The 13438-nt window shown below is 45.9% G+C and overlaps 1 protein-coding gene across 1 annotated transcript; it reads right to left on the minus strand.

Annotated features, from left to right (window-relative positions):
* Positions 1–219: 219 nt before the first annotated feature.
* LOC137422139 (synaptotagmin-4-like) lies at positions 220–11085 on the minus strand. Its single transcript, XM_068108899.2, has 3 exons — positions 10192–11085; positions 3413–3533; positions 220–512 (listed from the first exon to the last, which is right to left on the minus strand). The coding sequence occupies exons 1-3, from the start codon at positions 11083–11085 to the stop codon at positions 220–222; spliced, it is 1308 nt and encodes a 435-aa protein (XP_067965000.2).
* Positions 11086–13438: the final 2353 nt, after the last annotated feature.

Consider the following 13438-nt stretch of genomic DNA (forward strand, 5'->3'; position numbering starts at 1 on the left):
AAGATAGACATTTGCGATTTGTGAATGAAAACATGTTCAGTACATGCATGTACAGAATCATGTAATGCTTGTTGCATATTCTTTGACAATGATTTAAAGAAAGAAAAAAACTTTTTAGGAAGGGGTTATCCCAGAACATCGTGCAATCCTTATCCGCAGGTTTGCGCAGAACAAATGCTTGAGTGGCATTAGAGTGGTCTAGGCCTTCGAGTGCTGTTATTAGCACTCGGTCAGCGGATGCCACTTGGCCACCTGTCTTCGCGGATGCTGGCACAGTTCCCGCCAATGCTCGCAGTCAGTGCCCAGTACAAGACGTCCGATCACCTCGTCCTTCGTGGTGCGGTCAAAGTCAACGACGAGGAACTCGACAGACACATCTGAAAAGCCTTCTGCAGGAAGCTCGACTGCGTACGACTCGTTAAATACGGGATTGAGTGTCCGACGCTTCACGTGCGTTTTCTTCTTGGCCACACGATGCTTCCCACAGTATATGTTGATCTTTACATAAGGATCTGGGGTGAGGAACAATCCATTTTGAAAGCAGTCAGCAGATGTAGCATTTTCATTTCTTAAATCATATCGAACTAGAACGAAACTCTTCGACGTCACGACATCGACTGATATGCCTCCACCCACATTATTACATACAGTAACTATACATATTTGTACCAAGTTCGATTTAAATCCATTCAGCTGGTGTCAAGTATCACATTTTTACCTGACATTACCTCTGACCTCACCAAAATCACAAAATCACCTCAATCCTCACCTTTGATGTCAAAATATAAACAGTTCATCTTTACATCATAATATATACTTATGCAAAGTTTGTTCAAAATCCCATCACTTGTTCACAAGTTGGTGTAGCAGCATAATTGTTACTTAACATGACCTCTGACCTTTGACCTCCTGACCCCAACATTTAATCAGTTCATGTTTACATCATATATACCTGTACCAAGTTTGATATAAATCCCTTTAGTTGTTCTCAAGTTAACACATTTCTAACTGACATGACCTCTGACCTTTGATCTGTTGATGCCATAATCCAATCAGTTCATCTTTGCATCATATATACCAATACCAAGTTTGTTCAAAATCCCATCACTTGTACACAGGTTGGTGTGGCAACATAATTTTTACTTAACATGACCTCTGACCTTTGACCTCCTGACCCCAAACTTTAATCAGTTCATGTTTACATCATATATACCTTTACCAAGTTTGAAATAAATCCCTTCAGTTGTTCTCAAGTTAACACATTTTTACCTGACATGACCTCTGACCTTTGATCTGTTGATGCCATAATCCAATCAGTTCATCCTTGCATCATATATACCCATACCAAGTTTGTTCAAAATCCCATCAATGGTTCACTTTATCGCGGCAGCATAATTCTTTTTACTTAATGTGACCTCTGACCTTTGGTCTTTGACCCCATGACCCCAAAATCTAACCAGTTCATCTTTACCTCATTATACATACTTACACCAAGTTTTGACTTAGATTCCATCAGCTGTTCTTAAGTTATCACAGCAACAAAAATTTATCGCGGACGGACAGATGGACGGACGGACAGCCGGACGGACAACCTGAAAGCATAATGCCTCTAGCAACTTCATCGGCGGAAGCATAAAATGTCTTCAGTACTCTCTCCATTTTCAGTTGTTATTTAAGATAATACTTGCATTTGAAGGCCTATATGGTGATGATGGTATCACATAGTACACAAGGTAGAGGACATTGACGTTATCACATACTGTAGTACATAAGATAGACAAAATGTGTAACATATTCATCACCCCAGCACTCTCACCTGTTGAAGGTGCTACTTATGCAGCTTTCTTTCTTTCCTGCAACCGTTGAATACTCCAATGTGCCATCTATTTATGGCATATGCTGAAATGATAGAGTTGTTGACCCCTTCTCCTGCATGCTGTACATTTGTCTTTTCCCTTTCTTCCCCTCACTACTCAATCTCCTCCAAGTCGTATTCCCCTCCCACCCCCATTCCTCCACTCCCCAAATAATTCCCTACCATCCTATGTATCATCTCTCTTTCTTTTCTCAATCCCTACCTTACCACCGGTGCATACGCAATAGATAGCAACAAACCACAGGCAAAATGTGATGATGCGTGTGTACCGTAAACGGTATGTCCAAAGACCATTTCATCGATTAACGTTTTGAGTGAAGACAAAGCTCGTTTGTCGAGAACCAGACTCGACAAAATAGATCACTGGCTACATGCTTTAACACTCGGCGGACCCGTTCTGTAAGCTTGTGTGGCCTACTACTTTGTGGCTGAGCTGTTGTTGCTCCTAGACGTTTCCACTTCACAATAACAGCACTTACAGTTGACCGGGGCAGTTCTAGCAGGGCAGAAATGTGACAAACTGACTTGTTGGAAAGGTGGCATCCTATGACGGTGCCACGATGAAAGTCTCTGAGCGCTTCAGTACAGCCCATTCTACTGCCAATGTTTGTCTATAGAGATTGCATGGCTGTGCGCTTGAATATATATACCTGTCAGCAATGGGTGTGGCTGAAACAGCCGAATGCACTAATTAGAAGGGGTGTCCGCATACTTTTGGCCATGTAGTGTATGTATATATGGCTTTACTGATGAATTATATTCTCTTTCCTATTCTCGGCAGGATATCAGAAGCATTACCTCGCAACCCTTTGTTTTCAACCGGTCACCCTATACCTATGTTTTAAATTCTCCGCGTAAACTTTCCTGAAATCACTTGCTCCAACATGTACCAGCACCAATGTCTTTCGTCCATGACCTACCAATTAAGATGTTATTTATCCTTCCTTCTGTATCCCTTATCCGAGTCCTTTGAAACAACACACAACTCTGTGTCTGCGATCCTTTTTGTAGAATGAAGAATCTGTCTATCAATTATTTTTGTCACCTACCAAAACTCAGGTTTCATTCATACCCTTACGACTGCGTGCCCTATGCTCGCACACACCTATCCTCATCTCACCCTCATCACTATCTGCATTACTCCACCCTCACCTTTCCCTACACTCACCACCCTCCTCCAACCTCCACCACTGCCAACGTTCTCTGCAGACTATGAACCAACTTTCATCTAAAATTTGTTTCCACTCCGTTACCTTGTCTTTTACAAACGTCATAGGTCTTGTACAAGGATGTACACAAGTCACAGCTAGGTAGAGTTTTAATATTATTTTTCTTAAACTTTCTACCATTAAATAAAAAGTTACAATGTTGTTGTAGCCATACGAGTCCCTAATTGTACCTTGAAAATTATTTCCACTGTCGACATTTTCATGTTTATATGGAGCATGACCGAAGAGAAAGTTCCCATAGGGGTTTCGAGGCAAAGGTTTCCCGGAGATGACAGACAATGTCGTGACGTCATGGCTTCGGACTTACCGGACAGACCAGCAATATCGGTTTTTGGTAAATGTCGAGCTTTCAGAACCACCACGGTGAGGCGGGACGCAGTTGGATAGAGACACAGGGACACGAGCAGCTCTCCACGACCCACGGACTTCTGCACATGTGGAAACACACCACGCGATCAGCTTCTCTCCACCGGTAAAAACAAGTCAAGAATGGTGGCTCACTTTAGCACATCATAAGCAAGGCACGGATCAGGATGGTTAGAAATCACTGCCACACGTTGTGAGAGAGATCCCTGGACCACAACTCAAAACGGGCAGTGGGCACTCGACTGTAATGTGGATTTTCACCAGTTCACATCTACACCGGTCCACATATATTATAGCACCCACATATATTATAGCACCCACATATATTATAGCACCCACATATATTATAGCACCCACATCTATTATAGCACCCACATCTATTATAGCACCCACATATATTATAGCACCCACATATATTATAGCACCCACATATATTATAGCACCCACATATATTATAGCACCCACATATATTAAAGCACCCACATATATTAAAGCACCCACATCTATTATAGCACCCACATCTATTATAGCACCCACATCTATTATAGCACCCACATCTATTATAGCACCCACATATATTAAAGCACCCACATCTATGATAGCACCCACATATATTATAGCACCCACATATATTATAGCACCCACATATATTATAGCACCCACATATATTATAGCACCCACATATATTAAAGCACCCACATCTATGATAGCACCCACATATATTATAGCACCCACATATATTATAGCACCCACATCTATTATAGCACCCACATCTATTAAAGCACCCACATCTATTATAGCACCCACATATATTATAGCACCCATATCTATTATAGCACCCACATATGTTATAGCACCCACATCTATTATAGCACCCACATCTATTATAGCACCCACATCTATTAAAGCACCCACATCTATTATAGCACCCACATATATTATAGCACCCACATCTATTATAGCACCCACATCTATTAAAGCACCCACATCTATTATAGCACCCACATCTATCATAGCACCCACATCTATTATAGCACCCACATATATTATAGCACCCACATCTATTATAGCACCCACATCTATTATAGTACCCACATATATTATAGCACCCACATCTATTATAGCACCCACATCTATTATAGCACTCACATATATTATAGCACCCACATCTATTATATAGCACCCACATATATTATAGCACCCACATCTATTATAGCACCCACATCTATTATAGCACCCACATCTATTATAGCACCCACATTTATTATAGCACCCACATTTATTATAGCACCCACATCTATTATAGCACCCACATATATTATAGCACCCACATCTATTATAGCACCCACATCTATTATAGCACACACATTTATTATAGCACACACATCTGTTATAGCACCCACATATATTATAGCACCCACATCTATTATAGCACCCACATTTATTATAGCACCCACATCTGTTATAGCACCCACATATATTATAGCACCCACATCTATTTTAGAACCCACATCTATTATAGCACCCACATCTATTATAGCACCCACATCTATTATAGCACCCACATCTATTATAGCACCCACATCTATTATAGCACCCACATCTATTATAGCACCCACATCTATTATAGCACCCACATCTATTATAGCACCCACATCTATTATAGCACCCACATCTATTATAGCACCCACATCTATTAAAGCACCCACATCTATTAAAGCACCCACATCTATTATAGCACCCAAATCTATTATAGCACCCACATCTATTATTATATGAGCCAAGAAGGAGCACATGACATTTGTCTTTTTATGAATGCCTAATGCAATTCAATTGTCCAAGTCCATGAATTATTCGATTTTTCATATCCTCTAGCAAACCTCTTTGGTGATTAGTGAACAATTGAACGAGAACACATCACACAAAATGTATTCCCTAAAAATGGGCATTCCCTTATGTCGACCTAGATCAAATAAAATGTATTTAAAATTGAGTTTATGGTTTGTTGGTGACAAATCTACAAACTGATAAGTGCTTGTCTAATATAATTACTGATTCTATGAAATTGGATTTTTCACTTTGAAATTTGATTACTTTAGAGTAAGGGTGTCAAACGCAGGACGAGACAACTCAAGATATTGCACTATCTTACTATAATTCACCAAATGTCCGTATGTCTGTCCGTTCGAAGGTACCGAAAAAACGGCTGTGAACCTATCGCAACGATATTTTGGGTGGGTAATCCTAGGACCCCCTGGAGTAAAATAGGCTATTGTGGTGGGCACAAGGGACAATAATTCCGCGCACCAGTGGGTGGCGCGAGCGTCCAGGCGGGGAATGAAAACGCATGCCCCGCCTTTCGACCAATCGGCCACGCCCGGGGGCAAGGCGTGGCCTCGGGACATATATGCGGGCTCTAAGCTCGAGCCCGCCCAGTGCTGAAGTGCGAGCTCTTAATAAAGACTCTTTGTTTGTACCAACGCATTGTGGCCTACCTCTCTGGCAATCGAGTCGTGTGTGCACAGCACCATACTGGTGACCCCGATTGGTTCAGCCGTTGCTGACCCCCGAACGCGCCATGGCTACCAACGCCATCGCCGTCAAACTCCCGGAGTTTTGGGAAGCACAAGCCGACGTTTGGTTTGTGCAGGCCGAAGCTCAATTTCAGCTCCGAGGCATCACGGCAGACGAGACCCGGTACTACCACGTGGTCGCCGCCCTCGGGCCCGGCACTGCCGCCCAAGTCGTGTCCATCCTTCGGTGCCCGCCGGGCAACAACAAGTACGAGGCGCTCAAACATCTCCTCCTCGCCACGTTCGGGCTCACGGAGATCGAACGGGCCGACCGCCTCCTGAACCTTCCCGTCCTCGGCGACACACGACCCTCCGTCCGGATGGATTACATGCTGTCGCTGCTTGGAGACCAGCGCCCGGATTTCTTGTTTCGCGCTCTTTTCCTCCGCCAGCTACCGATACAGGTGCGCCTCACGCTGGCCGGTTCCAAAATCACGGAACCCCGCGCCCTGGCCGGAGAGGCTGACAAGTTTTTTGCGGCCTGCGACACGCGGTCGGTTTACGGTGCTGCCATAGTGGATCCTGGGGCAGAGGATACAGCGCCCCCGGCTTCCATCGTGGCCGCTGCTGGGCCCCGCCCACTACCGCCGCCGCCACCACCACCGCCGCCGACACGACCGCCGCGGGGGCCACCACCGCAAACCTGGTGCTACTACCATGCCAGGTTCGGCCGCAAGGCTAAAACGTGCCGCCCGCCGTGTTCTTTTGACAGGTCGGGAAACCGGCGCTCACTTGTGGCCATGAGCGTCGGCCATTCCGGCAGCCTCCTGTTCATCACGGACACCTTGTCCGGGCGCCGTTTTCTTTGCGACACAGGAGCGCAGGTAAGCGTCCTCCACGCCTCCACGTCCGACAAGCAAGCTGCGGGCCAGGGCCCCGCTTTGCTTGCCGCCAACGGTACACCCATCCGCACATTCAGGAAGCGTTGCCTCTCACTGCGGTTCGGAGGGCAGCGCTTTCAATGGTCGTTCGTGACCGCCAGCATGCCAATGGCCCTGCTGGGCGCGGACTTCCTATGTGCGCATGGGCTGTTGGTCGACGTGAAGCGCAGACGTCTCGTCCAGGCCGAAACCTTCAGCTCGCTCGCTTGTTCGCTGAGCGGCTCGTTGAGCGGCTCACTGAGTGGCTCACCGAGCGGCTTGCCAAGCGGCTTGCTGGAAGGTTCCGTCCCGGCGAGTTTAGTTTGCACGCTTCCGGCAGCGGACGACTTTACCCGCCTTCTCGCCAGTTTCCCGGCCCTCACGCGGCCCACCTTCTCAGCGGTGGCCTTTAAACACGGGGTGGAGCACCATATACCCACGGTCAGGCCGCCGGTCTACGCCCGGGCGCGCCGACTCGAACCCTCGAAGCTCGCCGTGGCGAAAGCGGAGTTCGCCACGCTGGAGCGGCTGGGGATCGTACGGCGCTCCAACAGCGCTTGGGCTTCTCCTCTGCACATTGTGCCGAAGCCCGGCGGGGGATGGCGGGTGTGCGGGGACTACCGCCGGCTCAATGATGCCACCACCCCCAACCGCTACCCGGTCCCGCATATCCAGGCCTTTTCCACCCGGTTGGCAAACACGACCGTGTTTTCCAAGGTGGACCACATCCGGGCTACCACCAGGTCCCCGTACAACCGGGCGATGTCCTGAAGACGGCCGTCATCACCCCTTTCGGCCTCTTCGAGTTCCTGCGAATGCCTTTCGGGTTGAATAATGCGGCCCAGGCGTTCCAACGGCTTATGGACAGCGTCTTGCGTGACTTACCTTTCCTCTTTGTCTACCTGGACGACATCCTAGTCGTGATACCCCCACCTCGATCTGGACCACCCCCCGCAAGCAGCTCTGCCTCCGCGTCGAGGCCGCCCCCGGTGGTCGGACCCCCGGCACCCCCCAGCCCCGCCGTCCCGCTACCCCCCAGCCCTGCACACATCGCCAGGGGGCGTTTCGGCCGGGCCATCCGGCTTCCCCGCAAACTCACCCTTCAGGTGCGCGGGAATTCTGGGGGGGGGGGGGCGCGTGTGGCGGGCACAAGGGACAATAATTCTGCGCACCAGTGGGTGGCGCGAGCGTCCAGGCGGGGAACGAAAACGCATGCCCCGCCTTTCGACCGATCGGCCACGCCCGGGGGCAAGGCGTGGCCTCGGGACATATATGCGGGCTGTAAGCTCGAGCCCGCCCAGTGCTGAATTGCGAGCTCTTAATAAAGACTCTTTGTTTGTACCAACGCGTTGTGGCCTACCTCTCTGGCAATCGAGTCGTGTGTGCACAGCACCACACTATATTGTTTTTCCAAGTTTTCCAATTTTCCAATTTTCCTGTTTTTCCAAACACGATAGACTAATATTTACCGATATGAACAGTGATGTGGCTTTTGTTGAAATTCTACGTACCAGGAGAGAGTAGATCGACTCCTGACGAACTCTTCCGATATAAATGTGCGGCTCTGAAGTAACACGGCAGCGTGTGCAAAGCGACTGAGAAACAGGTGTAGCAGCCGCTTCTGTGTTACAGATTCGGCGCGCACTCTTCACACATAAACGTGCGACTGAGAAAGATGTGTAGCAGCCACTTCAAGGTTTTACAGAATTCAATCTTTTTTTCAAAATGGGCGCCATGTACTGTTTAGATTTTGATGATTTGGGTGTGATATGATTCAACGGATGTTTATATGAATTGTTTAAAATAAAAAAAGCCTTCCATTTATGATATTTTGCCTTTTCATTTGGGCTTCCCAATTTTGCCTTTTCATTTGGGCTACCAGTGGTAGTCTTACTATAATTCACCAAATATCCGTCCGTCTGTCCGTTCGAAGGTACCGCAAAAACGGCTGAACCAATCGCAATTATATTTTGGGTGGGTATTCCTGGGACCCCTTGGAGTAAAATAGGCTACATTGTTTTTCCAATTTTTTTCCCCAATTTTCCAGTTTTTCCAAACACGATGGAATAATATTTACCGATATGAACAGTGATGTGGCTTTTATTGAAATTCTACAAATACAGTTTAGATTTTGATGAGAATTATGAACCTGCAGCAAATCCGGAAGTGGACAGATTACACAATGCGTGGGTTTGATAATATCCCAATACAACCGTCATTCAATCGTAATGTTAAATCGTTAAACGTTAATCATGTTAATCGTTTTGTGAAAGTATCAATGGATGATTGGAATTGAGTGAATACAAGTACGATTTTGAATTCGTAATTGTATTCACCCACCCATACAGAACTTCACATCAGGATTTAAATATTTGTTTATGTCACGAATGTTGTTAAAAGTTTATTATATTAATGTATATTTGTGATTGTAGTTATGCTGTTTGGAATGAAAAAAGAGATATCGAGTTCAAGTGAATGACGAAATGCAGTGACTGTTTTACGTTCTAAACGTGAAATTCGCAGATCGCCATATGCAGATTCGCCATTGACTGGGAATGGAACAAACGTACCTGTTTGTTTGCGTACGGGTACGTTTTTCATGGAAGTCCTTCACGAACTTGCTGTCCATGTCTGACGTGCGACTGAAGGTGCGACAGTAATGTGGAATTTATTGGTTTAATACTTTAGCATTCGCCGTTTCTGCATTATCTGGTTGCTTCTCGCCTCCCATCCGTGCGTAGCACGGGTACCTCACTAGTACCAACAATGCAATCTTACTGTCGGTCTAATTTTTAGACCGACAGTAAGATTTTACGTTTTCACCCCTGACTGTTTGTCTGTCTGTCTGTGAACAAGATATCTCAAAAGGTTGCAGACAGATTCGGACGAAATTTGGCAGAAATGTAGTGCATGTGACCTGGACGAAATGATTAGATTTTGGTGAAGATGCTGATTCGGATCCGGCTGCTATAATTTTTTAAGTGATTCTTCACCATTAGGAGATTCGGCCAAAAACTACATTGTGGGATATCTCAAAAAGTTGTGGACGGATTTGGACGAAACATGTTGGACAGGTTGGGTGTCTGACAAGGATGAATCGATTCGATTTTAGTGAAGATCTGAATATGGATTCGGATATGACAATTATTTAATTTTTTAAGTGATTCTTCACCATTGAGTGGTAGGGCCAACCAGGCGGAGGCATGCTCTCTACTGAGTGCCCTTCTAGTTTTCTATGGAACTATTTGATCCCAAAAGTAAATTCACTGAGAATCATCTGTACGTACCTGCACATTTCTTTTGGTGATGTCCCTGCTTAAGAAGACCTTGTCAACTCCAAGGTCTATGCCAGCAAGAGGCACCAGCACTTCACCCACCACGTCATCTCGCGAGTATCGGTCAAAACTGAACACCAGAAAATGAAGAGCAAGGTCCTGCAGCTGGTTGAATAAGATGCCATAGAAGGTGAATGTCTCGTCGAAGGCCGGGTCGAGCGTTTTGCGCATCACCCGTGTTTTCACCTTATGCTTCTTCTCTGGAAGAATGGTCATTTTGACGTAGGGATCTGAACTGGATGTTTGTTCGTCCATGATGGGTAGTCCTCGCGCTTCTTGTATGGTCACCACAAACGCCTGCTTATGAAAGTCATACTCAGCTGCAAAAAGCAACGTGCCGAGGTTCATCTCTGGGGAGTTTGTGTCCGGCCAAGAACCCGGGGAAGGACTTTTACTGGCACAAAGTGAGCCCTCCCTTGTACTGCTGCCACTGTAGCTCTCAGCAGAACTTTCCGGTGAGGCTGCACTACCTGTCCTCACCACCGGTGTTTCCTGATCTCCCCGATGTGAGCAGGACGGTTCGATATCAGGCCAACTTCGGATGGTGTTTTGGTTTCCATCCGGGCTGACTAATGTCAGTTGGCATGGCTTTGACAACTCTATGCCCGGGGACAGTGTAGGTTGATTCACAGTCACAGCCTCTCGCTGGTGATCCGATTCGCAATAACCCTGACAGCATTTCCTCCTTTTTGCTTCGTCTGAGAAAACTGACAAACCTCTGAAGATGTGTATGAGCTTTCCCATCCGGGGTTCTGCTGACCTGCCAGCTCGCCGTTGGCAGCAGATCCAGGTGAACACCGATGCTGAGGCTGTGGCGATGAGTAACGTGACGGCAACAAAGACCATCGCGATTGGAGGAATGTCTGTCCAAAACATGCACAAGATTTTCACTGCAGATCAAGTACAAAGATCAATGCATTCAACTTAAACTGGCTATCTGCAGGATTAGAATTCATATAAATGCAAATATATTATATATTGTTGTGGGAAAGAGAATAGGGGGAATGGGTGTGAGTAAGACAGATTATTTATACCATGAATACATTTTCACATAGGTTTGTAAATTATGTGTGAAAAGGAAATAGCATGTGTCGATACTTGGCATTCCTATTAGGACTAGATAATCGTGACCCATCTCCACGATAATGTGTCTACAGCTTCACCCAACGTTACACGTCATCAAGTCTTTAAATCATTCCATACGTAATCTGCATGTGTTATTTTAAAGTGAACTTCCATATATATATATATACATACAGACTTGGCATTTAATATGGAATATTTTTTTTGTGGGGGTGAACTTACTTTTCAAGATGACTTAGAACCAAAAGTTCACAGGAATTATGTTGAAATTATTCTAGATTTTGTTAATGTGACCTTTAAAAGAAACAAAAACCACATTTGACATTTCCAAGCAAATAAATTGATCCTTGAAAGTGATGTAAACTGATATCGAACTCAATTCATGGACAGTACTATGTTAAACTTCTGTGCGTTTTCCAGAACTATCTCTTTATTTTGCACATTGGCCCAGAAATTTTTCAACAAAAACAAAAGTTAAATTATGACTGGGATTACGGACAGTAAAATTCAGTTCAGTACTTCGTGTAACCCCCACGAGCATTCAGGAGAGCACGTACACGTCGAGGCATGCTGTTCACGAGATTTGCCAAGGTTTGGACAGGAATCGCTTGCCATGCAGTTACAATAGCCTGCTGCAATTCACGCACAGAGGTCGGCTGCTGGTCCAAGTTGTCGATTTGACACGTTAATTCTGCCCACAAGTTCTCTATCGGATTCATATCCGGGGACATGGCAGGCCACTCCATATGCTCTACACCACGGTCAGCAAGAAAGTGTTGGATCATGTGAGCACGATGAGGCCGTGCATTGTCATCTTGGAAGACAAAGTTTCCTCAAAAGGCTGCACGAGCAAATGGAAGCAATGTTTCTTCCAGAATGACCCTGTACTTGAACTGGTTCAGGTTTCCATTCAGAACAACCAGGTCAGTTTTGCCCCCTGCATGAAAAGCAGCCCAAACGGTCACCCCCACCACCTCCAGCTTGGACTCTTGGCACTATACAATCTTCGTTGTAGGCTTCATGCACTTGTCTGCGCACTCGGAAGTGGCCATCTTGACGATAGACCAGAAATCTAGACTCGTCACTGAAGGTCATGTGATTCCAGTGTCCTGGCTGCCATTGACGGTGCTCTCTGGCCCACTGCAATCGGCACTGGCAGTGTTGTCTGGTCAGGCGTGGCTTTCTCAGGGGACGCCTGGCACGATAGCTTGCTTGAACCAGTCGTTGGTTGACTAGCCTTCTGGATACAGGCACATTTGTCAGTTGCTGCCACTCAGCCCTAAGCCGATTATCTGACTTGGTACGGCCATTGCAGACATTGCCGACTTGGTACGGCCACCTGTGATATTATCCTGTTATTGACTTCTTGCTGTGAAAGACAACCAGTGACATGGTTCTTTTAACAAAGAAATCACCGAAGCGTAAAAGAAACTCACCAGATTGATAAACTCAGTTCAGAAAGTAAACCCGTCAAGAAAAATATATATATTGTATTTATATATATATATATAATATATATATACGTTATACACTGTATATGTACTAGCAAGAGCTAACCAGCGATGCTGACTGGATGAGAATTTCCCGGTGATGGTTTCGGAACGTGTTGGACATTGAAAATATATCTCATGGTGATTAACTTCTGCTTGCAGACCAGCGGCAGCTCTGTCTTTGCCCACATCACAATATGCACCTCAAAGCTTAAAAAAATATTCCTGCAGGTCGCACAAGTTCTGCCAGCAACCGTCTTCTGGTGAAATTGTCAAAATCAAGACTCTCTGCTCACCTTCACTCCTTCATTCCTCTTTACTCTCGCATCTGGAACAAACTCCCTCACTCTCTTCAATCCCCCTCCTCCCTCCAGGTCTTTAAAGCAGCTGCACCATCTCTTATCCTCCCCCATCCAAAACCTTGATCGTTTCTACCCCTGTTAATTCACCCCAGATCCACTTTTTTGAAATACAGACCTCTCCTGGAAGTCCTAGCAGTGTCCATGTGTTTTATACCTCTCCCACCCCTCCCCTCTTCCCATGCCTACTCCCTCAAAGCCCTCTCCCTCCCACAGATCTCCCGATGTCCCTGTTCTCTACTGTTGTACTTGTGTGCTTCCCTCTCT

The sequence above is a fragment of the Myxine glutinosa genome, chromosome 2 (assembly GCF_964187855.1).
Source record: "Myxine glutinosa chromosome 2, kmMyxGlut1.1, whole genome shotgun sequence".
Classification (NCBI taxonomy): domain Eukaryota; kingdom Metazoa; phylum Chordata; class Myxini; order Myxiniformes; family Myxinidae; genus Myxine; species Myxine glutinosa.